Source organism: Pleurodeles waltl, chromosome 8 (assembly GCF_031143425.1).
Source record: "Pleurodeles waltl isolate 20211129_DDA chromosome 8, aPleWal1.hap1.20221129, whole genome shotgun sequence".
Lineage (NCBI taxonomy): Eukaryota > Metazoa > Chordata > Amphibia > Caudata > Salamandridae > Pleurodeles > Pleurodeles waltl.
Window position 1 is genome coordinate 973,633,716 of NC_090447.1, and position 27,438 is coordinate 973,661,153.

The following is a 27,438-nucleotide window of genomic DNA, read 5'->3' on the forward strand; positions in this document are numbered from 1 at the left end:
CCCGCCCCCTCCGGCCACGGCCCCCACTTTTGGCGGCAAGGCCGGAGAAAATAATGAGAATAACAAGGAGTCGTCACTGGCCAGTCAGGACAGCCCCTAAGGTGTCCTGAGCTGAAGTGACTCCAACTTTTAGAAATCCTCCATCTTGCAGATGGAGGATTCCCCAATAGGATTAGGGATGTGACCCCCTCCCCTTGGGAGGAGGCACAAAGAGGGTGCACCCACCCTCAGGGCTAGTAGCCATTGGCTACTAACCCCCCAGACCTAAACACGCCCTTAAATTAAGTATTTAAGGGCTTCCCTGAACCTAAGAATTTAGATTCCTGAAACTACAAGAAGACGACTGCTGAGCTGAAAAACCCCTGCAGAGGAAGAACAGAAGACACCAACTGCTTTGGCCCCAGTCCTACCGGCCTGTCTCCTGCCTTCCAAAGAAACCTGCTCCAGCGACGCTTTCCAAGGGACCAGCGACCTCTGAATCCTCTGAGGACTGCCCTGCTTCAAGAAAGACAAGAAACTCCTGAGGACAGCGGCACTGCTCCAAAAGAACTGCAACTTTGTTTCAAGGAGCAGATTTAAAGACCCCTGCAACTCCCCGCAAGAAGCGTGAGACTTGCAACACTGCACCCGGCGACCCCGACTCGACTGGTGGAGAACCAACACCTCAGGGAGGACCCTCCAGCTACTCCGAGACTGTGAGTAACCAAAGTTGTCCCCCCTGAACCCCCACAGCGACGCCTGCAGAGGGAATCCCGAGGCTCCCCCTGACCGCGACTGCCTGAACTCCATTTCCCGATGGCTGGAAAAGACCCTGCACCCGCAGCCCCCAGCACCTAAAGGAACGGAACTCCTGTGCAGGAGTGACCCCCAGGAGGCCCTCTCCCTTGCCTGCCTGCAACGCTGAAGAGATCCCTTGGTCTCTCATTGATTTACATTGAAAACCCGACGCTTGTTTCTACACTGCACCCGGCCGCCCCAGTGCCGCTGAGGGTGTACTTTTTGTGTGAACTTGTGTCCCCCCCCCGGTGCCCTACAAAACCCCCCTGGTCTGCCCTCCGAAGACGCGGGTACTTACCTGCTGGCAGACTGGAACCGGGGCACCCCCTTCTCTCCATTGAAGCCTATGTGTTTTAGGCACCTCTTTGACCTCTGCACCTAACCGGCCCTGAGCTGCTGGTGTGGTAACTTTGGGGTTGCTCTGAACCCCCAACAGTGGGCTACCTTGGACCAAGAACTGAAACCTGTAAGTGACTTACTTACCTGTGAAACCTAACAATACTTTACCTCCCCCAGGAACTGTGAAAATTGCACTGTCTACTTTTAAAACAGCTCATTGTGTTTTATGTGAAAAGTATACATGCTAATGTAATGATTCAAAGTTCCTAAAGTACTTACCTGCAATACCTTTCCAATGAGATATTACATGTAGAATTTGAACCTGTGGTTCTTAAAATAAACTAAGAAAATATATTTTTCTATAACAAAACCTATTGGCTGGATTTGTCTCTGAGTGTGTGTTCCTCATTTATTGCCTGTGTGTATGTACAACAAATGCTTAACACTACTCCTTTGATAAGCCTACTGCTCGACCACACTACCACAAAATAGAGCATTATTATTATCTCTTTTTGCCACTATCTTACCTCTAAGGGGAACCCTTGGACTCTGTGCATGCTATTCCTTACTTTGAAATAGCATATACAGAGCCAACTTCCTACAGGCCCTCATAACTTTTTGTCCACATAAGCTAGCCAAGCCAAATTTGCGTCCTTTTTTTCCAACATCCTAGGGATTCTAGAGGTACCCAGACTTTGTGGGTTCCCCTGAAGGAGGCCAAGAAATTAGCCAAAATACAGTGAAAATGTTGTTTTTTTTCAAAAAAATTGGGAAAAGTGGCTGCAGAAGAAGGCTTGTGGTTTATTCCCTGAATGGCAACAAGGAGGGACCCATTCATCCCAACTCTCCCTTCTAGCACAAAAGATCTGGCAATGGGCAATCCACAACAAAATTCACCTGGTAGCACAATACATTCCAGGGATACACAACCAATTGGCAGATGTTCTCAGCAGAGATCATCAACAAACACACAAGTCGGAGATTCACCCTCAATTACTTCAACTATACTTTCAACAGTGGAGAATGCCAGACATAGATCTCTTCGCCATCAGCGAAAACGCAAAATGCCAAAACTTCGCATCCAGGGACCCACATCCCCTATCCAAGGGCAATGCTCTATGGATGAATTGGTCAGGGATATTTGCTTACGCTTTCCCCCCCTCTCCCGCTCATTCCTTTTCTAGTCAACAAACTGCGTCAAAACACGCTCAAACTAATACTCATAGTGCCAATGTGGGCACATCAACCCTGGTACACAACACTATTAGACCTGTCAGTAGTGCCACATATCAAACTCCCAAACAAACCAGATCTGTTAACCTGAAACAAACAGCAGATCAGACATCCAAATCCCAACATACTCAATTTAGCGATTTGGCTCCTGAGGTCATAGAATTTGGGTATCTACAACTACCAACTGAATGTATGGAAGTAATTAAACAAGCAAGAAAACCCACTACCAGGCAGTGCTATGCCAACAAATGGAAAAGATTTGTGCATTACTGTCAATCTAAACAAATAACCTCTCTTTCAGCATCAATACAAGAAATTGTATGTTATTTGCTTCATTTGCAAAAAGCAAACTTAGCTTTTTCATCCATGAAAATAGAACCTCACTGCAATTTCCGCGTACTTGCAAAATATACAGCGCAGCTCTTTATTTAGAATTCCTGTTATCAAAGCCTTCATGGAAGGGTTAAAATGCATTATCCCACCTAGAACGCCTCAAGTGCCTTCGTGGAATTCAAACATAGTGCTCACTCGACTAATGGGCCCACCATTTGAACCTATTCACTCATGTCAGATTCAATACTTCATTAAGACGAGTTAGTGAAATACAAGCTTTCACAATTGAAGAACTGTTTATACAAGCACACAAACATAAATTCGTACTACGAACTAACCCTAAATTTCTTCCAAAAGTTGTATCACCTTTTTTATATCAACCAAACAGTGGAACTACCAGTCTTCTTCCCACAGCCAGATTCTGTGGCAGAAAGATCCCTGCATACATTAGATATTAAAAGAGCCCTAATGTATTACATACATAGAAGAAAATCATTCAGAAAGACCAAACAGTTATTTGTGTCTTTCCAAAAACCACATACTGGTAACCCCATTTCAAAACAAGGTTTAGCAAGGTGGATAGTAAAATGCATCCAAACATGTTACCGTAAAGCTAAAAGGCAGCTCTTAGTTGCAACTAAAGCACATTCCACAAGGAAAACAGGGGCTACAATGGCTTTCTTAGGAAATATACCAATGGCTGAAATTTGTAAAGCAGCTATTTGGTCAACACCACATACATTTACCAAGCATTACTTTGTAGATGTGTTAGCAACACAGCAAGCCACAGTAGGCCAAGCTGTACTTAGAACATTATTTCAAACAACTTCAACTCCTTCAGGCTAACCACCACTTTTATGGGAGGAAAAACTGCTTTGTATTCTATGCATAGCATGTGTTTCTGCAGCTACACATGCCATTGAACAGAATATGTCACTTATCCAGTGTATATCTGTTCGTGGCATGTTCCGCTGCAGATTCACATGCACCCTCCCACCTCCCTGGGAGACTGTAGCCGTTTAAGTTCAACATTTACTTGTACATATGTTTATGTGTATGTATGTGTATATATATAATTTTTTAATTAATATTAGAGTTTTGTAACACTTAGTTGCACTTTATATGCACATTTTTGCACTTATTATTAATATATATTTTTTTTAGCACTATGCACTTTACGCCTAGGCCCTGTTTAAATACAGTTTATTAACATGCATCCATAGAGCCACTCACTATATAGATAAGGATAGAGAAGAATTAATCCAGACTATACAGGTATTAGAGACATATTTAAGTATCATAATACAATCAAATATGATTTTGATTTATGGCACCAACTGGTCACACATATAATAAACAATAAACAAAAAACAAAAAGAAATTGTAGGCCCATTCTTTATCGAGTAATCTTAACACGAGACCATACGAGACCATGCGCAATGGAGCCGAAATGGGAGGAGTCCCTCGATCTCATGACTCGAAAAGACTTCTTCGAAGAAAAACAACTTGTAACACTCCGAGCCCAACACTAGATGGCGTGATGTGCACAACATGTGAATCTGCAGCGACTAATGCCACGAACAGATGTACACTGGGTAAGTGACATTTTCCATACACACCATTTGCATGGTCATCTCTTTTCTTTATACTCTATCACTCCTACCTTACCCTCTGCGGGAAAACAGTCTAACATGGAGTCGATGCGCAATGGAGCTGAAGAGGAGTCGTCACTCGATCCTGTGACTCGAAAACACTTCTTTGAAGAAAAACAACTTGTAACACTCCGAGCCCAACACTAGATGGCAGACGGTATGCATTGCATTTGAATCTGCAGCGGAACATGCCACAAACAGATGTACACTGGGTAAACGAGGACTTCTTATGGCTCCGATAACGTCCAATGAAGTCACGTGCGGAGAAGTGTAATTGTGACCTTGTCGACGTGGAGAGCTAGGAAAAAAATTCCATCCAATGCTAGTGCATTGGGAGAATTCAAAAAGTGAGGAATCCACAGGTAGCTACTGTATCCACCAGAAAAAGCGTGACCGAAGGTAAGTAACTTGTTCTGTATTTTCACTTATGTGCAAATGCAGAAAGGACTGTTTGTAGTACTACTATGGCTTGTGAAGCAAGCAAGTACTTCCCCACTGTTTGCTGCCATAGCCAAGAGTTTCTTCCTTTTTTTTGGTAATAAGCAAAGCTTTAAATTTATTTTTACCTTGGAGTGATCCATTGGCACTTTGCCCAGTCTGTGGGCATGTTTTTTTGCATTACCAAGAAACCCTGTAGACAGCAGCATGCAGTATGGATCTTTTAACCATAACATGTTGTTTTAGCATAGCCTATGTCCTAGGTGGAATGTTTTTGTTAGTACTGCTGTTATTAGTTGACCGTTAGTAGTATGTAATGCTAGCTGACAGAAGTCAAAATGTAGCAAGTTATGTCTTAGGTTTATTGTAATACACAATATTGCTTTTGGAAAAAATAAGTTACTAAAGAGATATTTTTCATTTCTTCCAGAAAAGGGTTTCTGTATGAGAGGGGACATGTGCCCATTCGATCATGGAAGTGACCCAGTAGTTGTTGAAGATGTAAACCTCCCTGGTATGTTGCCTTTTCCCGCACAGCCCCCTGTTGTTGATGGGCCACCCCCTCCTGGACTTCCTCCACCACCTCCCATTTTAACTCCTCCACCTGTGAATCTTCGGCCGCCAGTGCCTCCACCTGGCCCTCTTCCTCCAAGCTTGCCACCTAGCCTGCCTCCTGTGACAGGTAACATGTTTGTTCTTTGTGGATGTTGATCCCAATGTTATTTCTTGTATAACATTCAGTTTGAGGTTTTGGAAACTTGAAGAGCAGTACTTACATAAGTAAATAAGTGCCAGGACCCAAGGTGGTCAATGCAGTTTGAAGCACCCACTTTCTAATCCAGCGCTGCTAAACTTCAAATCCAAGGCTACCTGCTAACTGTCATACTTAGGCAAAAATTGGCTATTCCACACCACCCAAATCTGTAGACATGATCTGGGTACACTTGCATTATTGGTTAAATATATATCTTAAACTGTTAAAACTCTTCTGCTGTGTTCTCTTTACAAATTGTCAGACGTCACCCCCATGGATGGAATCTAGAAATTTGCAGTGTTAAGAAATAAGTATTGGTGCTGAGCTCTGGCGAACACCAGCAGAAATTAAGTACTGATGAAGGCTGTGTTTGAGCCACAAAACATACCTGATGTCTTTTATGAAATATATTTCTGGATATCTTAACATGACCATGCACAAACATTAAAAAAAGTGTGAACCGGTGGTGAAAATCCTAGGAACTTGTACGTTTAAAAAGATGTTTGCTCACTTCAGAGACAATGTGCCGTAGGCTGCATTCATTCAACTGAGGAATGACCAATGCACTGTTATCTCGGAGGGAGAATTCCTAACAAACTTGGCTAAGATTGCCTGTGTTTCTCTGCCTCTCTGCTGCTGTGCTGATCCTATGCAGTTTAAATACAGCATTTTGATAGATACAGACTAGCTTAAATATTTGCCCATCATTTTCAAAGAGTGTAATGTAAAGGATGCACAAATGTTGGGATATATTTTTATTGCATTACATGGATTATAAATGAGATTTAATTTTGCAAGCCATTATTTCATAAGTAAATATCACTGTTACAAGTGACTTCAGGATTGTATTTTTATAGCTCTGAACTAAGGATATTAGAAAGTACTGTAAAAATTGTGCCCCAATGTGTCCAGTGTGTCTTGTTGAATACAAATTAGTAATTTCTGTATCCTGTTAATATGTCTAGTGAACTGGCAATTTGTTTAAAGATTTTCTCAGTTTGGTTCATTCTGTGTGCTAGGTGGATAATGAGTTACATTTGTGTGTCATCTCTTTAAATTGAGAAACAGAGTTTTCTGTTGTAAGTGCTAAGCAGTTTGTCGATGTAGATTATTTAACAGTGCAATTAATTAATTAAAGCTGCCATAGGCTGACCCGTTTGTTAGATGAGGCCTTGGACAGGGAGGAGGAGATGGCCTTGGTCTCTGTTGACCTTGAAAAGGCATCCGACACTGGGGTGGGCATATTTGATGGCAGTCCTGATGGGCATGAGGCTTGGCTCTACTTTCTGTGCCTGGATGCAACTCCTGTATACTGATCCCTCCATACGTATTTGGGTGGGAAGCGAACTTCCAAAAGCCTGGCCGGTGGGTAGGGGCACACAAATAGAGGTGTCCCCTTTCACCTCTTCTATTCGCCTTGGCCATTGAGCCTCTTGCACTGCTTCTGAGAGTGGAACCGAGAACCTTTGAACCTTGGGGGATGAAGGTGGGAAATGTCACTAGTGTTCTCGTTATATGCGGACAAAGCATTGGTGTACATCCAAACACCTGGAGAAGCGTTTCCTATCCTAGTGCGGTGGCTGGACTATTCTGGAAAAGATTCAGGTCTCAGAATTAATCTGCGAAAGTCCCTCCTGTTCCCTTAGAGCAGTCTCATTGGGAGACAACTGGATCAAATGTCTGAGGTGGGTCTCCAATGGGAGGTGAACAGTTTTCATTATCTAGGAATTTGTAGTTCCAGATCTGCAGTTATACTACTACGCGGCACACCTACAACATGCTGCCAGGTGGCTCACTGAGTCTGAATATGGGAGAAACAGCTCCTGGGATTTGAAGTTTGGGGAGAGAATCGAATCACCCGATCCCATATCTGACATGGCAAGACTCTGCGAAAAGTGGTTCAGAAGGTACTTTGCAGGGCCCCATTCAGCAGAGAACTAATGTTACGGGATTAAGCCCAATTCAGAAATATTGTTGTAGATATGTCCATGGAGCGTTGGAGGGAGAGGGTGCCAGCTCATGGGGATCTGTACCCCCGGGATACATGTTGCACATTCTTGGAGGCGCACAGGACTCATTTGGGGTTATACCGTCTCATTTCTTTTATTATGCCAAACTAGAGAGTGTTGTGAGGGAGCTCTAGATAGACTTCCTTGTGGCACCTCGGTCCTCTGGGGTGCTCGATGGTCTAATTGGTTGGGGATAAAGGATGGCATCTGATTACCTTATTCTACAGAGATTTAGGGGGCGATATGTCACCTCAACAGATCCTAGCCCGTGGGGCATGGGAGAAAGACTTGGGTCTGCAAATCTCAGATTCAGACTTGGAAAGTGCATTGGGGCTAGTGGGGACAATATCTTGCCAACAGATTTAAATTATTGCTCTTTCAATTTGCACATGGAACATATGTCCCACCCTAAAATCTAAACAAAATATAGTCTGCCAGGGGGACCAAGTGTGGGAGATGTGGGACGGTTGGGCGCCACCTTCCTCCATCTGGCTTGGGACTGCGCACAAGTCCAGGATTTTTGGAGACAGGTGGTGCCACGCATTGAAGAAGCCACTGGGATTGGGATATCAGTGTTGCCTTTGGCTAGCTTGTTGGGAGTCATAATACGCCTAAAGGGCTGTAATATCCCTTTCCTACTGGCGAAGAGATGGGTAGCCATTGGATGGGTGGGTACAAGGGTTCCTCTGCTGGAATATTGGTTGCAAGACTTAATGGAGTTGGGTGTTGTAGTGGAACACCATATGACAGCCTCTCCTACTGATGAGAGAGCAGGTGCGGTAATGATGTAGGCACAATTGTTGGCCATGTTCCAGGTGGATAGCGATTCAAGTGCTGAGTGAATTGGACACCAGGGATTAATTGCTGCTAAACTAACGGTTAAGTCATATTTTGAATACCAAGTGCATATAATGTTTCCTTTTTAAAATGCCATTTCGTAGGCTTCACTCCATACATGTTGCACCTCCAGCTGGGAAGGTAGAATTTGCCAACTCAAGATGTTGTATAATGGTTTGTCAACTACTGCCTCTGAAATGTACTTCATATATATGAATATGGATGACACTGTTTAGTCAGTTTTTTTTTCATTGCACAAAATGAATAAAACACATTTAAAAAAAACATTGAAGCTGAGGTTGCATCTCTTCTCACTGTTTAAGTGGAGAAAATACCTCTCCTCAGTGTATTATGTATATGGTCCTTGTAGGAAGTTAGCTCTGTATATACTATTTCAAAGTAAGACCTAGTGGGCACAGAGTCCAAGGGTTCCCCTTAGAGGTAAGATAGTGGCAAAAAATTCTAATGCTCTATTTTGTGGTAGTGTGGTCGAGCAGTAGGCTTATCAGAGGGTAGTGTTAAGCATTTGTTGTACACACACAGGCAATAAATGAGGAACACACACTCAAAGACTTTACTCCAGGCCAATAGTTTTTATATTGAAAAATAGCTTTTCTTTATTTATAGAACCACAAGTTCAAGATTTGAAGTAAATACATAAAATGCAAGGTACTACACACTAGTAAGTTAGTAACTTTGAATTAGAGCAATAACATACACAGTTTTTGCTAAAATGGCAATAAGCTATTTTAAAAGTAGACACTGTGCAAAAATCAACAGTTCCTGGGGAGGTAAGTATTGGTTAGATTGTGAGGTAAGTAAGACACTTACAAGTCTCAGTTCCTTGGCATAGGCAGCCCACCGTTGGGGGTTCAAGGCAACCCCAAAGTTACCGCACCAGCAGCTCTGGGCCGGTCAGGTGTAGAGGTCAAAGATGTGCCCAAAACACATAGACGCCTATGGAGAACGGGGTGCTCCGGTTCCAGCCTGCTACCAGGTAAGTACCTGCATCCTTAGGGAGCAGACCAGGTGGGGTTTTGTAGAGCACTGAGGGGGACACACAAGTAGGCACTCAAAACACACCCTCAGCAGCACAGGGGCGGCCGGGCGCAGTGTGCAAAGCAGGCGTCTGGTTTTAGATAGGAAACAATAGAGGTACCTGGGGGTCACTCTAGCGGTGTAGGCAGGCACAGAGGGGGGGCTTCTTGGGCCAGCCACCACCTGGGCTAGGCAGAGGGTTGCCTGGGGGTCACTCTTGCACGGAGGTTCGGTTCCTTCAGGTCCTGGGGGATGCGGGTGCAGTGCTTGGTCCAGGAGTCGGATCCCTTGTTACAGGCAGTCGCGGTCAGGGGGAGCCTCCAGATTCTCTCTGCAGGCGTCTCTGTGGAGGTCCAGGGGGGGTCGTCTTGGGCTACTCGCAGTTCCCGGGAAGTCCTCCCTCTGGTGTTGGTTCTCTGAATCTCAAGCTGGGGGCGTCGGGTGCAGTATGTGAAGTCTTGCGCTTCTGGTGGGAAGAGTGAGTTCTTTAAAAGTTATTTCTTTGTTGTAAAGATGTAGCTGTTGTTGAGCAGAGCCGCTGCTCACTGGAGTTTCTTGGTCCTGGGGGTCAGGGCAGTCCTCTGAGGCTTCAGAGGCCGCTGGTCACTGTTGGATGCGTCGCTGGTTGCAGGTTTTTGACTCAGGAGACTGGCCTGTAGGGCTGGGGCCAAAGCAGTTGTCGTTGTCCGTCGTCTCTGCAGGCTTGTAGGTCAGCAGTCCTTCTTCTTTAGTTCAGGTTGCAGGAATCTGATTTCCTGGGTTCTGGGGTGCCCCTACATATTAGATTTAGGGGTGTGTTTAGGTCTGGGAGGGCAGAAGCCATTGGCTACTGTCCTGGAGGGTGGCTAACACCCTCTTTGTGCTTCCTCCTTGTGGTGAGGGGGCACATCCCTAATTTTATTAGGGGAATACTCCAAAACTAAGATGGAGGATTTCTAAAGGCAGGGTTACCTCAGCTCAGGGCACCTTAGGGGCTGTCCTGACTGGTGGGTGACTCCTCCTTGTTTTCCTAATTATCTCCTCCAGGCTTGCTGCCAAAAGTGGGGGCAGTGGCCGGAGGGGCAGGCATCTCCACTAGCTGGGATGCCCTGGGGTGCTGTAACAAAGGGGAAGAGCCTTTGAGGCTCACCGCCAGGTGTTACAGTTCCTGCAGGGGGAGGTGTGAAGCACCTCCACCCAGTGCAGGCTTTGTTCCTGGCCATAGAGTGACAAAGGCACTCTCCCCATGTGGCCAGCAACATGTCTGGTGTGTGGCAGGCTGGCAGAAACTGGTCAGCCCCACACTTGAAGTCGGATTGGTATTCAGGGGGCATCTCTAAGATGCCCTCTGGGTGCATGTTACAATACAGTGCACACTGGCATCAGTGTGCATTTATTGTGCTGAGACGCTTGATAACCAAACTTCCCAGATTTCAGTGTAGCCACTGTGAAGTTTGTAATTGACAGACTCCAGACCATATACTCTTATGGCTACCCTGCACTTACAATGTCTAAGGTTTTGCTTAGACACTGTAGGGTCATAGTGCTTATGCACATATGCCCTCACCTGTGGTATAGTGCACCCTGCCTTAGGGCTGTAAGGCATGCTAAAGGGGGTGACTTACCTATGCCACAGGCAGTGGGTTGAGAACATGGCACTCTGAGGGGAGTGCCATGTCGACAGTCATTTTCTCCCCACCAGCACACACAAGCCATGAGGCAGTGTGCATGTGCTGAGTGAGGGGTCCCCAGTGTGGCATAAGACATGCTGCAGCCATGAGAGACCTTCCCTGGCTTCAGGGCCCTTGGTACCAGGGGTACTAGTTACAAGGGACTTCTGTGTGCCAGGGCTGTGCCAATTGTTGAAGCAAAGGTACCGTTTAGGGAAAGAACACTGGTGCTGGGGCCTGGTTAGCAGGGTCCCAGCACACTTTCAATCAAAACTTAGCAACAGCAAAGGCAAAAAGTAAGGGGGTAACCATGCCAAGGAGGCAGTTCCTTACTGTCCTCAAATTAGGGATAATTTGTTAAAATGGTTAATAACATGGACACTCCACTTTTGTCTAAAGAAATTTCTGTGCAGTTGGCTGTCGGGTTTGGATAAAGGCTGGTTTATTAAACAGTGAAGGCTAAAATTAGAAGAAATCTACACTGTGTGCCTGAGAAAAGGGGTGATATTCTCCTTGTTCAGTAGAGCTTGTTTCATAGACATTGTCCCAGAGATTTATTTTTTCAAGCCTGGCAGGTGTCTCAATTTGAAAACACTTGAGTTTTTATTTCAATAGCAAAACGTTTTGATTACGTAAACTTAGAACCTTAGATCAAGGATTCAAAAAAAATTGCAGATAAATTAAAACTGCCTTTGCTAACATAAAACTTCTAATGTTAATAAAACTGTGCGTCATATGTTTGTTATATTGTTTTGGGACTGTTTCCCTACTGGTAAATGAATGTCGAAGTCACATAGAAAGATGATCAGTTATAACCGTGTAATCGCTGTCACTAATCGTATAATCCATGGGATGCATAACCAGCAAATGTGAATTGAGGTTTTGTAGTACCGTCCCTGTTCAGGGGATAAGATAATAAATCACAAAGTGAAAGCCTACAGCTTTGTAAATTTCATCAGAACTGCAAGATGGTGTTAGTGGTGCAAAATATGATTTACAGGTTTATTTTTCCCAGTGTGAGGTTTGAGGTAATGAGTCGATAAATATGGGCCTGATCCCCGAGGACAGCAGTGGAAAGTTGCTTATTCTCCTGTGCACCCTTCTCCTGCGAAGATTACCTAAGCTGAAGAAAGGTTTTAAGGTTTTGTGAAAAGTCACAACTGCTGCAGCTGAAGTAATACTCCCAGGTGATCTAAAGGCAGAAGCACGGACTCATGCCCAGCCTATTCTCCACCTATGTAAACTGGCATATACTGAAGGAAAAGAAGAAAGGCAATTGCTGAAGCTCTGCACTGGCCCAAAATTAACCAAGGTGGCTATAGACTTTTTCATTTCTAATTCAGTTTTTAACTCTTGAAACTTTTTGATGGAAACGAGGGTCGCCACAGCCTAAAAAGATGCTGCTGTTTCTGATAGCCAGTATCACGTGTGAGGAGTTGGAAGTACAGCTGCTATGTTGACTGGGGCCTACAGGAATCTCCTGCTGAGAAAAGTGGTATATGCATAGCAGCAACAGAGAGCAACTGAAAGTTGTAATCTTTTGAAATACTGCACAGGGGGCATTAAATGACGATCATCATTACCAGAAACAATATATTGAAGAAACGGCCAGCTGGGGCATTACATATCTTCAGTGGCATCCAGGTATCCATGTTGTCTATTACAGAAGGCAAGCCCCATTTCACAGCATGATTTAAAAAAACTACTTATCTACTGTTATGTTTTGTGAGCGATTTGGAAGAGTCTCTCCTTTTTTTTTACTTGTGCAGTCTGTATGGCTTTCCAGTCCCACGCACGTGAGCTTCCTATGAAGAGGGTTTTTCGTTTTTCATTAACTTTGGCGCTGTTTGACGAATCCTCACTAAATTTTCAAAACTAGTAGTCCAGTCATTTCAGTTGCTGTCTTGAAAGTTTCAGGGTTAAAATATATATATCTAGATACACGGATCCTCAGCAGATCTGACTGTCCCTGTGCTAATATCTGATTGACTGCCAACACTTCAACCAGGAAGTGTTGGCAGCAGCTTTGGGATTCTGACTCAGCCAAGTCCCAAAATAAACTTAACAATAAAGAAAAGGGTGCAGGGTAGGAATACCCTGAACCCTAGGTCCTTTGCTGGGGTTCCACATGGTCCAAAAAGCATTTGCCATATAGAGAGTTTTTCAGTAAAGACTGATCCACCCAGTAACATTTTGTGGTTCTATGGTTGGAAGTGGGAAGATGTTAATCTCAGATCCAGTAAATTAATGTTCGATGGCATCTGTTGCTGCAGATACACATGTTGTGCACAGTCCGCCATCTGGTGTTGGGTCGGAGTGTTACAAGTTGTTTTTCTTCAAAGAAGTCTTTCGAGTCACGAGACCGAGGGACTCCTCCTCTTTGCTTCCATTGCGCATGGGCGTCGGCTCCATCTTAGATTGTTTTTTTTCCGCCCTCGGGTTCGGACGTGTTCCTTTTCGCTCCGTATTTCGGGACGGAAAGATAGTCAAAACTTCGAAAAATTACGTCGGTATTGTTTCGATCGGGATAGTTAGAATCGACACCGAATCGTGAAGAGCTCCGGTAGCCCTTCGGGGTAATTTCGTTCCCCCGTCGGGGCCTGGTCGGCCCGACCGCGTGTAACATCGACACCGACCCCGTTCCGATTCTGTCCTAAATGCCACAATAAATATCCATATACGGACCAACATTTGGTCTGTAACTTTTGCCTGTCACCCGAGCACAAGGAAGAAACTTGAGGCCTGTCGTGCGTTCCGGTCCCGAAAAACGCTCCGTGACCGTCGAGCCAGAAGACTACAGATGGCGTCCACGCCGACAGAACACCGAGAGTTCGAGGAACAAGGAGAAGAGGAGGAAGCCTTCTCCATCCATGAAACGGACTCAGATGAATTCGACGTCTACGAAACTGTAAGTAAGATGTCGAAAAGCACACAGCACAAGAAAATAGACAAGGCCCAGGGGACGCCACTGCCAACTGGCCATGGCTCAACCCATAAAGGTGACCGTCTATCGGCACTGAAAAAGGCCGAACCGGTGCCCAGATCGTCCGACTCGGGTCGAGACACAGGCACGCAACATTCTCGGGACCGAGAAAGTGTTGCCGAAAAAGATCGACGCCGAGAAGGCAGAGCCGACGCTGCTCGACGCAGAGACAGCGGCACCGAGGATGATCGACGCCGAGAAGGCTCGACTCCGAAAAAGAAGAGATTCGCCTCGGAGCCGAAAACAAAAAAGGACACAGTTTCGGTGCCAAAACAATCAGCATCCGAAACCACTACCGGCTCATATTCAGAGGAACATTCATTGTCCTCTCAAATGCGTAAACACAGGTTTGAAGAGGAGCTACAGACTACTGATGTAGACCATACACAAAAGAGGATCTTCATCCAGAGTGGAACGGGGAAGATTAGCACTCTTCCACCAATCAAGAGAAAAAGGAGACTAGAGTTCCAAACTGAACAGCTAACACCACAAGCAAAGGTGGCAAAGAAAGCAACTCCGCCACCCTCTCCTCCACCTGTAACTCAAATATCACCGGCACAAACTCCGTCACATTCACCGGCTCACACCACCATGAGCCAAGATGACCAAGATGCTTGGGACCTATACGACGCACCAGTGTCAGACAATAGCCCAGAGTCATACTGTAAGGAAATGCCTCCTTGGCATGGTTGCCCCCTGACTTTTTGCCTTTGCTGATGCTATGTTTACAATTGAAAGTGTGCTGAGGCCTGCTAACCAGGCCCCAGCACCAGTGTTCTTTCCCTAACCTGTACTTTTGTATCCACAATTGGCAGACCCTTGTAACTGGTACTTCTAGTACCAAGGGCCCTGATGCCAAGGAAGGTCTCTAAGGGCTGCAGCATGTCTTATGCCACCCTGGAGACCTCTCACTCAGCACAGACACACTGCTTGCCAGCTTGTGTGTGCTAGTGAGGACAAAACGAGTAAGTCGACATGGCACTCCCCTCAGGGTGCCATGCCAGCCTCTCACTGCCTATGCAGTATAGGTAAGACACCCCTCTAGCAGGCCTTACAGCCCTAAGGCAGGGTGCACTATACCATAGGTGAGGGTACCAGTGCATGAGCACGGTACCCCTACAGTGTCTAAACAAAAACCTTAGACATTGTAAGTGCAGGGTAGCCATAAGAGTATATGGTCTGGGAGTTTGTCAAACACGAACTCCACAGCACCATAATGGCTACACTGAAAACTGGGAAGTTTGGTATCAAACTTCTCAGCACAATAAATGCACACTGATGCCAGTGTACATTTTATTGTAAAATACACCCCAGAGGGCACCTTAGAGGTGCCCCCTGAAACTTAACCGACTATCTGTGTAGGCTGACTAGTTTTAGCAGCCTGCCACAAACCGAGACATGTTGCTGGCCCCATGGGGAGAGTGCCTTTGTCACTCTGAGGCCAGTAACAAAGCCTGCACTGGGTGGAGATGCTAACACCTCCCCCAGGCAGGAATTGTCACACCTGGCGGTGAGCCTCAAAGGCTCACCTCCTTTGTGCCAACCCAGCAGGACACTCCAGCTAGTGGAGTTGCCCGCCCCCTCCGGCCAGGCCCCACTTTTGGCGGCAAGGCCGGAGAAAATAATGAGAAAAACAAGGAGGAGTCACTGGCCAGTCAGGACAGCCCCTAAGGTGTCCTGAGCTGAAGTGACTCTAACTTTTAGAAATCCTCCATCTTGCAGATGGAGGATTCCCCCAATAGGGTTAGGATTGTGACCCTCTCCCCTTGGGAGGAGGCACAAAGAGGGTGTACCCACCCTCAGGGCTAGTAGCCATTGGCTACTAACCCCCCAGACCTAAACACGCCCTTAAATTTAGTATTTAAGGGCTACCCTGAACCCTAGAAAATTAGATTCCTGCAACTACAAGAAGAAGGACTGCCTAGCTGAAAACCCCTGCAGCGGAAGACCAGAAGACGACAACTGCCTTGGCTCCAGAAACTCACCGGCCTGTCTCCTGCCTTCCAAAGATCCTGCTCCAGCGACGCCTTCCAAAGGGACCAGCGACCTCGACATCCTCTGAGGACTGCCCCTGCTTCAAAAAGACAAGAAACTCCCGAGGACAGCGGACCTGCTCCAAGAAAAGCTGCAACTTTGTTTCCAGCAACTTTAAAGATCCCTGCAAGCTCCCCGCAAGAAGCGTGAGACTTGCAACACTGCACCCGGCGACCCCGACTTGGCTGGTGGAGATCCAACACCTCAGGAGGGACCCCAGGACTACTCTGATACTGTGAGTACCAAAACCTGTCCCCCCTGAGCCCCCACAGCGCCGCCTGCAGAGGGAATCCCGAGGCTTCCCCTGACCGCGACTCTTTGAATCCTAAGTCCCGACGCCTGGGAGAGACCCTGCACCCGCAGCCCCCAGGACCTGAAGGACCGGACTTTCACTGGAGAAGTGACCCCCAGGAGTCCCTCTCCCTTGCCCAAGTGGAGGTTTCCCCGAGGAACCCCCCCCTTGCCTGCCTGCAGCGCTGAAGAGATCCCGAGATCTCTCATAGACTAACATTGCGAACCCGACGCTTGTTTCTACACTGCACCCGGCCGCCCCGCGCCGCTGAGGGTGAAATTTCTGTGTGGGCTTGTGTCCCCCCCGGTGCCCTACAAAACCCCCCTGGTCTGCCCTCCGAAGACGCGGGTACTTACCTGCAAGCAGACCGGAACCGGGGCACCCCCTTCTCTCCATTCTAGCCTATGTGTTTTGGGCACCACTTTGAACTCTGCACCTGACCGGCCCTGAGCTGCTGGTGTGGTGACTTTGGGGTTGCTCTGAACCCCCAACGGTGGGCTACCTTGGACCAAGAACTAAGCCCTGTAAGTGTCTTACTTACCTGGTTAACCTAACAAATACTTACCTCCCCTAGGAACTGTGAAAATTGCACTAAGTGTCCACTTTTAAAACAGCTATTTGTGAATAACTCGAAAAGTATACATGCAATTTTGATGATTCGAAGTTCCTAAAGTACTTACCTGCAATACCTTTCGAATGAGATCTTACATGTAGAATTTGAACCTGTGGTTCTTAAAATAAACTAAGAAAATATATTTTTCTATATAAAAACCTATTGGCTGGATTTGTCTCTGAGTGTGTGTACCTCATTTATTGTCTATGTGTATGTGCAACAAATGCTTAACACTACTCCTTGGATAAGCCTACTGCTCGACCACACTACCACAAAATAGAGCATTAGTATTATCTATTTTTACCACTATTTTACCTCTAAGGGGAACCCTTGGACTCTGTGCATGCTATTCCTTACTTTGAAATAGCACATACAGAGCCAACTTCCTACATTGGTGGATCAGCGGTGGGGTACAAGACTTTGCATTTGCTGGACTACTCAGCCAATACCTGATCACACGACAAATTCCAAAATTGTCATTAGAAATTCATTTTTGCAATTTGAAATTTTTCTAAATTCTTAAAAGTCCTGCTAGGGCCTTGTGTGTTAAGTCCCTGTTTAGCATTGTCTTTTAGAGTTTAAAAGTTTGAAATTAGATTCTAGAAACAGTTTTAGATTCTTTAAAAAGTCTTCCAACTCTTAGCAAAATAATGTCTGATACAGAGATGAATGTGGTGGAACTCGACACCACACCTTACCTCCATCTTAAGATGAGGGAGCTAAGGTCTCTCTGTAATATCAAAAAAATAACCATTGGCTCCAGACCTACCAAAATTCAGCTCCAGGAGCTGTTGGCAGAGTTTGAAAAAGCCAACCCCTCTGATGATGACATCACAGAGGAAGAAATTAGTGACTTGGAGGCCAATGTCCCTCCTCCAGTCCTAAATAGGGAGAACAGGACCCCTCAAGTCCTGTCTCCAACTGTGTTAGTCAGAAATAGTGAGTCCCTCACAGGAGGGTCCCACATTTCTGAAATCACTGAGGATGCTCTCAGTGAAGATGACCTCCTGTTAGCCAGGATGGCCAAAAGATTGGCTTTAGAGAGACAGCTCCTAGCCATAGAAAGGGAAAGACAAGAGATGGGCCTAGGACCCATCAATGGTGGCAGCAATATAAATAGGGTCAGAGATTCTCCTGACATGTTAAAAATCCCCAAAGGGATTGTGACAAAATTTGAAGACGGTGATGACATCACCAAGTGGTTCACAGCTTTTGAGAGGGCTTGTGTAACCAGAAAAGTGAACAGATCTCACTGGGGTGCTCTCCTTTGGGAAATGTTCACTGGAAAGTGTAGGGATAGACTCCTCACACTCTCTGGAAAAGATGCAGAATCTTATGACCTCATGAAGGGTACCCTGATTGAGGGCTTTGGATTCTCCACTGAGGAGTACAGGATTAGGTTCAGGGGGGCTCAAAAATCCTCGAGCCAGACCTGGGTTGACTTTGTTGACTACTCAGTGAAAACACTAGATGGTTGGATTCAAGGCAGTGGTGTAAGTAATTATGATGGGCTGTACAATTTATTTGTGAAAGAACACCTGTTAAGTAATTGTTTCAATGATAAACTGCATCAGCATCTGGTAGACCTAGGACCAATTTCTCCCCAAGAATTGGGAAAGAAGGCGGACCATTGGGTCAAGACAAGGGTGTCCAAGACTTCAACAGGGGGTGACCAAAAGAAAGGGGTCACAAAGACTCCCCAGGGGAAGGGTGATGAGACAACCAAAACTAAAAATAGTAAAGAGTCTTCTACAGGCCCCCAAAAACCTGCACAGGAGGGTGGGCCCAGAGCCTCTTCACAAAACAATGGGTACAAGGGTAAAAACTTTGATCCCAAAAAGGCCTGGTGTCATAGCTGTAAATAGCATGGACACCAAACTGGAGACAAGGCCTGTCCGAAGAAAGGTTCCACTCCAAACTCCCATCCAGGTAACACTGGTATGGCTAGTCTCCAAGTGGGATCAACAGTGTGCCCAGAGCAAATCAGGGTCCACACTGAAGCTACTCTAGTTTCTGAGGGTGGGGTGGATTTAGCCACACTAGCTGTCTGGCCGCCTAACATGCAAAAATACAGACAGCAACTCTTAATTAATGGGACTAGAATAGAGGGCCTGAGGGATACAGGTGCCAGTGTCACCATGGTGACAGAGAAACTGGTTTCCCCTGGCCAATACCTGACTGGAAAAACTTACACAGTCACCAACGCTGACAATCAGAGAAAAGTACATCCCATGGCAATGGTTACTTTAGAATGGGGAGGGGTCAATGGCCTGAAACAGGTGGTGGTCTCCTCAAATATCCCAGTGGACTGTCTGCTTGGAAATGACCTGGAGTCCTCAGCATGGGCTGAGGTAGAACTAAAAACCCATGCAGCAATGCTGGGTATCCCTGAACTGGTGTGTGTGAAAACAAGAGCACAATGCAAGGCACAGGGTGAACAAGTAGAGCTGGAGTCTGGAAGAATGGCCCAGCCTACCAAGAGAACAGGAAAGTCAGTTGGGAAACCAACTACAACACAGCAAAAGAAAGGGAACCTCTCTTCTCAGGAAGAAGTTCTGCCCTCTGAGGGAACTGAGCCTTTGGAGCTTGAACCTTATCAGGTTGAGCTCTTAGGCCCAGGGGGACCCTCAAGGGAGGAGCTGTGTAAGGGACAAGAAACCTGTCCCTCTCTTGAAGGCCTTAGGCAGCAAGCTGCTGAAGAGTCCAAAGGCAAGAAAAATGGAACGCATAGGGTCTATTGGGAAGATGGACTCCTGTACACTGAGGCCAGAGACCCCAAACCTGGTGCCACTAGGAGAGTGGTAGTGCCTCAGCTGTTCAGGAAGTTCATCCTAACATTGGCCCATGACATTCCCCTTGCTGGACATTTGGGACAAACCAAGACGTGGGAGAGGTTAGTCAACCACTTCTACTGGCCCAATATGTCCAACATGGTTAAGGAGTTTTGCCTCTCCTGCCCCACCTGTCAAGCCAGTGGTAAGACAGGTGGACATCCAAAGGCCCCCCTCATTCCACTTCCAGTGGTGGGGGTTCCCTTTGAAAGAGTGGGTGTGGACATAGTTGGTCCACTAGAACCTCCCACAGCCTCAGGAAATATGTATATCCTGGTAGTAGTGGATCATGCTACCAGGTATCCTGAAGCTATTCCCCTTAGGTCGACTACTGCCCCTGCAGTAGCCAAGGCCCTCATTGGTATCTTTACCAGAGTGGGTTTCCCTAAGGAGGTGGTGTCTGACAGAGGTACCAACTTCATGTCAGCATACCTAAAGCACATGTGGAATGAGTGTGGAGTGACTTATAAATTCACTACACCATACCATCCACAAACTAATGGCTTGGTTGAGAGATTCAACAAGACATTAAAAGGCATGATCATGGGGCTCCCAGAAAAACTCAAAAGGAGATGGGATGTCCTCTTGCCATGTCTGCTTTTCGCTTACAGAGAGGTGCCACAGAAGGGAGTAGGATTCTCACCCTTTGAACTTCTGTTTGGTCATCCTGTAAGAGGACCACTTGCTCTTGTTAAAGAAGGCTGGGAGAGACCTCTCCATGAGCCTAAGCAAGACATAGTGGACTATGTACTTGGCCTTCGCTCTAGAATGGCAGAGTACATGGAAAAGGCAACCAAAAACCTTGAGGCTAGCCAACAACTCCAGAAGTTTTGGTATGACCAAAAGGCTGCACTGGTTGAGTTCCAACCAGGGCAGAAAGTCTGGGTTCTGGAGCCTGTGGCTCCCAGGGCACTCCAGGACAAATGGAGTGGCCCTTACCCAGTACTAGAAAGGAAGAGTCAGGTCACCTACCTGGTGGACCTGGGCACAAGCAGGAGCCCCAAGAGGGTGATCCATGTGAACCGCCTTAAGCTCTTCCATGACAGGGCTGATGTCAATCTGTTGATGGTAACAGATGAGGATCAGGAGGCAGAGAGTGAACCTCTCCCTGATCTTCTGTCATCAGACCCAAAAGATGGCACAGTAGATGGAGTGATCTACTCAGACACCCTCTCTGGCCAACAGCAAGCTGATTGTAGGAGAGTCCTACAACAGTTTCCTGAACTCTTCTCCTTAACCCCTGGTCAGACACACCTGTGTACCCATGATGTGGACACAGGAGACAGCATGCCTGTCAAGAACAAAATCTTTAGACAATCTGACCATGTTAAGGAAAGCATCAAGGTGGAAGTCCACAAGATGCTGGAATTGGGAGTAATTGAGCGCTCTGACAGCCCCTGGGCTAGCCCAGTGGTCTTAGTCCCCAAACCTCACACCAAAGATGGAAAGAAAGAGATGAGGTTTTGTGTGGACTACAGAGGGCTCAATTCTGTCACCAAGACAGATGCTCATCCAATTCCAAGAGCTGATGAGCTCATAGACAAATTAGGTGCTGCCAAATTCTTAAGTACCTTTGACTTGACAGCAGGGTACTGGCAAATAAAAATGGCACCTGGAGCAAAAGAGAAAACAGCATTCTCCACACCTGATGGGCATTATCAGTTTACTGTTATGCCCTTTGGTTTAAAGAATGCCCCTGCCACCTTCCAAAGGTTGGTGAATCAAGTCCTTGCTGGCTTGGAGTCCTTTAGCACAGCTTATCTTGATGATATTGCTGTCTTTAGCTCCACCTGGCAGGATCACCTGGTCCACCTGAAGAAGGTTTTGAAGGCTCTGCAATCTGCAGGCCTCTCTATCAAGGCATCCAAATGCCAGATAGGGCAGGGAACTGTGGTTTACTTGGGACACCTTGTAGGTGGAGGCCAAGTTCAGCCACTCCAACCCAAGATCCAGACTATTCTGGACTGGATAGCTCCAAAAACCCAGACTCAAGTCAGGGCATTCCTTGGCTTGACTGGGTATTACAGGAGGTTTGTGAAGGGATATGGATCCATTGTGACAGCCCTCACTGAACTCACCTCCAAGAAAATGCCCAAGAAAGTGAACTGGACTGTGGAATGCCAACAGGCCTTTGACACCCTGAAACAAGCAATGTGCTCAGCACCAGTTCTCAAAGCTCCAGATTATTCTAAGCAGTTCATTGTGCAGACTGATGCCTCCGAACATGGGATAGGGGCAGTTTTGTCCCAAACAAATGATGATGGCCTTGACCAGTCTGTTGCTTTCATTAGCAGGAGGTTACTCCCCAGGGAGCAGCGTTGGAGTGCCATTGAGAGGGAGGCCTTTGCTGTGGTTTGGTCCCTGAAGAAGCTGAGACCATACCTCTTTGGGACTCACTTCCTAGTTCAAACTGACCACAGACCTCTCAAATGGCTGATGCAAATGAAAGGTGAAAATCCTAAACTGTTGAGGTGGTCCATCTCCCTACAGGGAATGGACTTTATAGTGGAACAAAGACCTGGGACTGCCCATGCCAATGCAGATGGCCTTTCCAGGTTCTTCCACTTAGAAAATGAAGACTCTCTTGGGAAAGGTTAGTCTCATCCTCTTTCGTTTGGGGGGGGGGTTGTGTAAGGAAATGCCTCCTTGGCATGGTTGCCCCCTGACTTTTTGCCTTTGCTGATGCTATGTTTACAATTGAAAGTGTGCTGAGGCCTGCTAACCAGGCCCCAGCACCAGTGTTCTTTCCCTAACCTGTACTTTTGTATCCACAATTGGCAGACCCTGGCATCCAGATAAGTCCCTTGTAACTGGTACTTCTAGTACCAAGGGCCCTGATGCCAAGGAAGGTCTCTAAGGGCTGCAGCATGTCTTATGCCACCCTGGAGACCTCTCACTCAGCACAGACACACTGCTTGCCAGCTTGTGTGTGCTAGTGAGGACAAAACGAGTAAGTCGACATGGCACTCCCCTCAGGGTGCCATGCCAGCCTCTCACTGCCTATGCAGTATAGGTAAGACACCCCTCTAGCAGGCCTTACAGCCCTAAGGCAGGGTGCACTATACCATAGGTGAGGGTACCAGTGCATGAGCACGGTACCCCTACAGTGTCTAAACAAAAACCTTAGACATTGTAAGTGCAGGGTAGCCATAAGAGTATATGGTCTGGGAGTTTGTCAAACACGAACTCCACAGCACCATAATGGCTACACTGAAAACTGGGAAGTTTGGTATCAAACTTCTCAGCACAATAAATGCACACTGATGCCAGTGTACATTTTATTGTAAAATACACCCCAGAGGGCACCTTAGAGGTGCCCCCTGAAACTTAACCGACTATCTGTGTAGGCTGACTAGTTTTAGCAGCCTGCCACAAACCGAGACATGTTGCTGGCCCCATGGGGAGAGTGCCTTTGTCACTCTGAGGCCAGTAACAAAGCCTGCACTGGGTGGAGATGCTAACACCTCCCCCAGGCAGGAATTGTCACACCTGGCGGTGAGCCTCAAAGGCTCACCTCCTTTGTGCCAACCCAGCAGGACACTCCAGCTAGTGGAGTTGCCCGCCCCCTCCGGCCAGGCCCCACTTTTGGCGGCAAGGCCGGAGAAAATAATGAGAAAAACAAGGAGGAGTCACTGGCCAGTCAGGACAGCCCCTAAGGTGTCCTGAGCTGAAGTGACTCTAACTTTTAGAAATCCTCCATCTTGCAGATGGAGGATTCCCCCAATAGGGTTAGGATTGTGACCCCCTCCCCTTGGGAGGAGGCACAAAGAGGGTGTACCCACCCTCAGGGCTAGTAGCCATTGGCTACTAACCCCCCAGACCTAAACACGCCCTTAAATTTAGTATTTAAGGGCTACCCTGAACCCTAGAAAATTAGATTCCTGCAACTACAAGAAGAAGGACTGCCTAGCTGAAAACCCCTGCAGCGGAAGACCAGAAGACGACAACTGCCTTGGCTCCAGAAACTCACCGGCCTGTCTCCTGCCTTCCAAAGATCCTGCTCCAGCGACGCCTTCCAAAGGGACCAGCGACCTCGACATCCTCTGAGGACTGCCCCTGCTTCAAAAAGACAAGAAACTCCCGAGGACAGCGGACCTGCTCCAAGAAAAGCTGCAACTTTGTTTCCAGCAACTTTAAAGATCCCTGCAAGCTCCCCGCAAGAAGCGTGAGACTTGCAACACTGCACCCGGCGACCCCGACTCGGCTGGTGGAGATCCAACACCTCAGGAGGGACCCCAGGACTACTCTGATACTGTGAGTACCAAAACCTGTCCCCCCTGAGCCCCCACAGCGCCGCCTGCAGAGGGAATCCCGAGGCTTCCCCTGACCGCGACTCTTTGAATCCTAAGTCCCGACGCCTGGGAGAGACCCTGCACCCGCAGCCCCCAGGACCTCAAGGACCGGACTTTCACTGGAGAAGTGACCCCCAGGAGTCCCTCTCCCTTGCCCAAGTGGAGGTTTCCCCGAGGAACCCCCCCCTTGCCTGCCTGCAGCGCTGAAGAGATCCCGAGATCTCTCATAGACTAACATTGCGATCCCGACGCTTGTTTCTACACTGCACCCGGCCGCCCCCGCGCCGCTGAGGGTGAAATTTCTGTGTGGGCTTGTGTCCCCCCCGGTGCCCTACAAAACCCCCCTGGTCTGCCCTCCGAAGACGCGGGTACTTACCTGCAAGCAGACCGGAACCGGGGCACCCCCTTCTCTCCATTCTAGCCTATGTGTTTTGGGCACCACTTTGAACTCTGCACCTGACCGGCCCTGAGCTGCTGGTGTGGTGACTTTGGGGTTGCTCTGAACCCCCAACGGTGGGCTACCTTGGACCAAGAACTAAGCCCTGTAAGTGTCTTACTTACCTGGTTAACCTAACAAATACTTACCTCCCGTAGGAACTGTGAAAATTGCACTGTGTCCACTTTTAAAACAGCTATTTGTGAATAACTCGAAAAGTATACATGCAATTTTGATGATTCGAAGTTCCTAAAGTACTTACCTGCAATACCTTTCGAATGAGATATTACATGTAGAATTTGAACCTGTGGTTCTTAAAATAAACTAAGAAAAGATATTTTTCTATATAAAAACCTATTGGCTGGATTTGTCTCTGAGTGTGTGTACCTCATTTATTGTCTATGTGTATGTGCAACAAATGCTTAACACTACTCCTTGGATAAGCCTACTGCTCGACCACACTACCACAAAATAGAGCATTAGTATTATCTATTTTTACCACTATTTTACCTCTAAGGGGAACCCTTGGACTCTGTGCATGCTATTCCTTACTTTGAAATAGCACATACAGAGCCAACTTCCTACACATACCCTACCAAGCCATCACCACCCGAGGACGGCACAGCGAATGCGCATGTGGTAGCTAGGGCAGCAGAATTCCACAACGTGTCGTTAGACACAGAACCTGTCGAGGATGACTTCCTTTTTAACACCCTCTCCTCCACCCATAGCAACTACCAAAGCCTGCCTATGCTTCCGGGAATGCTAAGGCACGCAAAGCAAATCTTCAAAGACCCCGTCAAGAGTAGAGCAATCACTCCAAGGGTAGAGAAGAAATATAAAGCACCTCCCACAGACCCTGCTTTTATCACCTCTCAACTGGCACCAGACTCAGTCGTGGTAGGAGCAGCTCGCAAACGAGCCAATTCACACACATCGGGCGATGCACCACCCCCGGATAAGGAAAGCCAAAAATTCGACGCAGCTGGGAAAAGAGTCGCTGTACAAGCTGCCAGCCAGTGGCGCATCGCCAACTCTCAGGCGCTCCTAGCGCGCAATGACAGAGCCCATTGGGATGAGATGCATCTCATCGAGCATCTACCCAAGGAATTTCAGAAGCGGGCAAAACAAGTGGTTGAGGAGGGACAAAACATCTCCAATAACCAAATACGCTCCTCTATGGATGCAGCGGACACAGCTGCAAGAACAATAAACACTGCAGTTACCATCAGAAGGCACGCATGGTTGCGCACATCTGGCTTTAAGCCAGAAATACAGCAAGCAGTACTCAATATGCCGTTCAACGAACAACAATTGTTCGGACCAGAGGTTGACACGGCGATTGAGAAGCTGAAAAAGGACACTGACACAGCCAAGGCCATGGGCGCGCTCTACTCCCCGCAGAGCAGAGGCACTTTCGGCACCTTCCGTAAAACAACATTCAGAGGAGGGTTTCGGGGTCAGGCCACACAAGCCAGCACCTCACAATCAACACCGTCTACCTTCCAGGGACAGTACCAAAGGGGAGGTTTTCGGGGCCAGTACAGAGGAGGACAATTCCCGAGAAACCGGGGGAAATTTCAAAGCCCCAAAACCCCAACAACCAAACAGTGACTTACAGGTCACTCAACCCCTCCACATAACACCAGTGGGGGAAAGACTAAGTCAGTTTTATCAATCATGGGTGAATATAACAACAGACACTTGGGTCTTAGCAATTATCCAACATGGTTATTGCATAGAATTTCTACAGATCCCTCCAAATATCCCACCCAAAACACAAAAAATGTCAAAACAGCATTTAGACCTTCTAGAAATAGAAGTTCAAGCACTACTGCAAAAAGAAGCAATAGAACTGGTACCATGTACAGAAATAAACACAGGAGTCTATTCACTGTATTTTCTAATACCCAAAAAGGACAAAACACTGAGGCCAATCTTGGATCTCAGAATACTAAACACCTACATCAAATCAGACCACTTTCACATGGTCACGCTACAAGAAGTGTTACCACTGCTAAAGCAACAAGATCACATGACAACCTTAGATCTCAAAGACGCGTATTTCCACATACCGATACATCCTTCGCACAGGAAATACCTAAGGTTTGTATTCAAGGGAATACACTATCAATTCAAAGTCTTACCGTTCGGTATAACAACCGCACCAAGGGTGTTTACCAAATGCCTAGCAGTAGTAGCCGCATACATCAGAAGGCAGCCAATACACGTATTCCCGTATCTAGACGATTGGCTAATCAAGACCAACTCGCTAACAAAGTGTTCACAACACACAGAGTATGTCATACAAACCCTCTACAAACTCGGGTTCTCCCTCAACTACACAAAATCAAACATTGTGCCGTGCAAAATACAGCACTACTTAGGAGCGGTAATCAACACAACAAAAGGATTAGCCACTCCGAGTCCACAAAGGGTTCAAAATTTTCACAAGGTCATACAGGCCATGTATCCAACACTAAAAATACAGGCAAAAGTGGTTTTAAAACTCCTAGGCATGATGTCCTCATGCATAGCCATTGTCCCAAACGCAAGACTGCACATGAGGCCCTTACAACAGTGCCTAGCATCACAATGGTCACATGCACAGGGTCACCTTCTAGATCTGGTGTTGATAGACCGCCAAACATACATCTCGCTTCTATGGTGGAACAGTACAAATTTAAACAAAGGGCGGCCGTTCCAAGACCCAGTGCCACAATACGTAATAACAACAGATGCTTCCATGACAGGGTGGGGAGCACACCTCGATCACCACAGCATCCAAGGACAATGGAACGTACATCAAACAAAACTGCATATAAATCACCTCGAATTACTAGCAGTATTCCTGGCGCTAAAAGCATTTCAACCCATCATAACCCACAAATACGTTCT

General features: G+C 46.9%; 1 protein-coding gene across 3 annotated transcripts in view; it reads left to right on the forward strand.

Annotated features, from left to right (window-relative positions):
• LOC138250391 (RNA-binding protein 26-like) overlaps positions 1 to 27,438 on the forward strand; it is a 623,852-nt gene that overhangs the window by 163,575 nt on the left and 432,839 nt on the right. For all 3 annotated transcript variants that reach the window (XM_069205212.1, XM_069205213.1, XM_069205214.1), the window contains one exon: positions 5,203 to 5,454. In XM_069205212.1, coding sequence (XP_069061313.1) covers positions 5,203 to 5,454 — 252 coding nt within the window. The remainder of the gene's footprint in view (positions 1 to 5,202; positions 5,455 to 27,438) is intronic.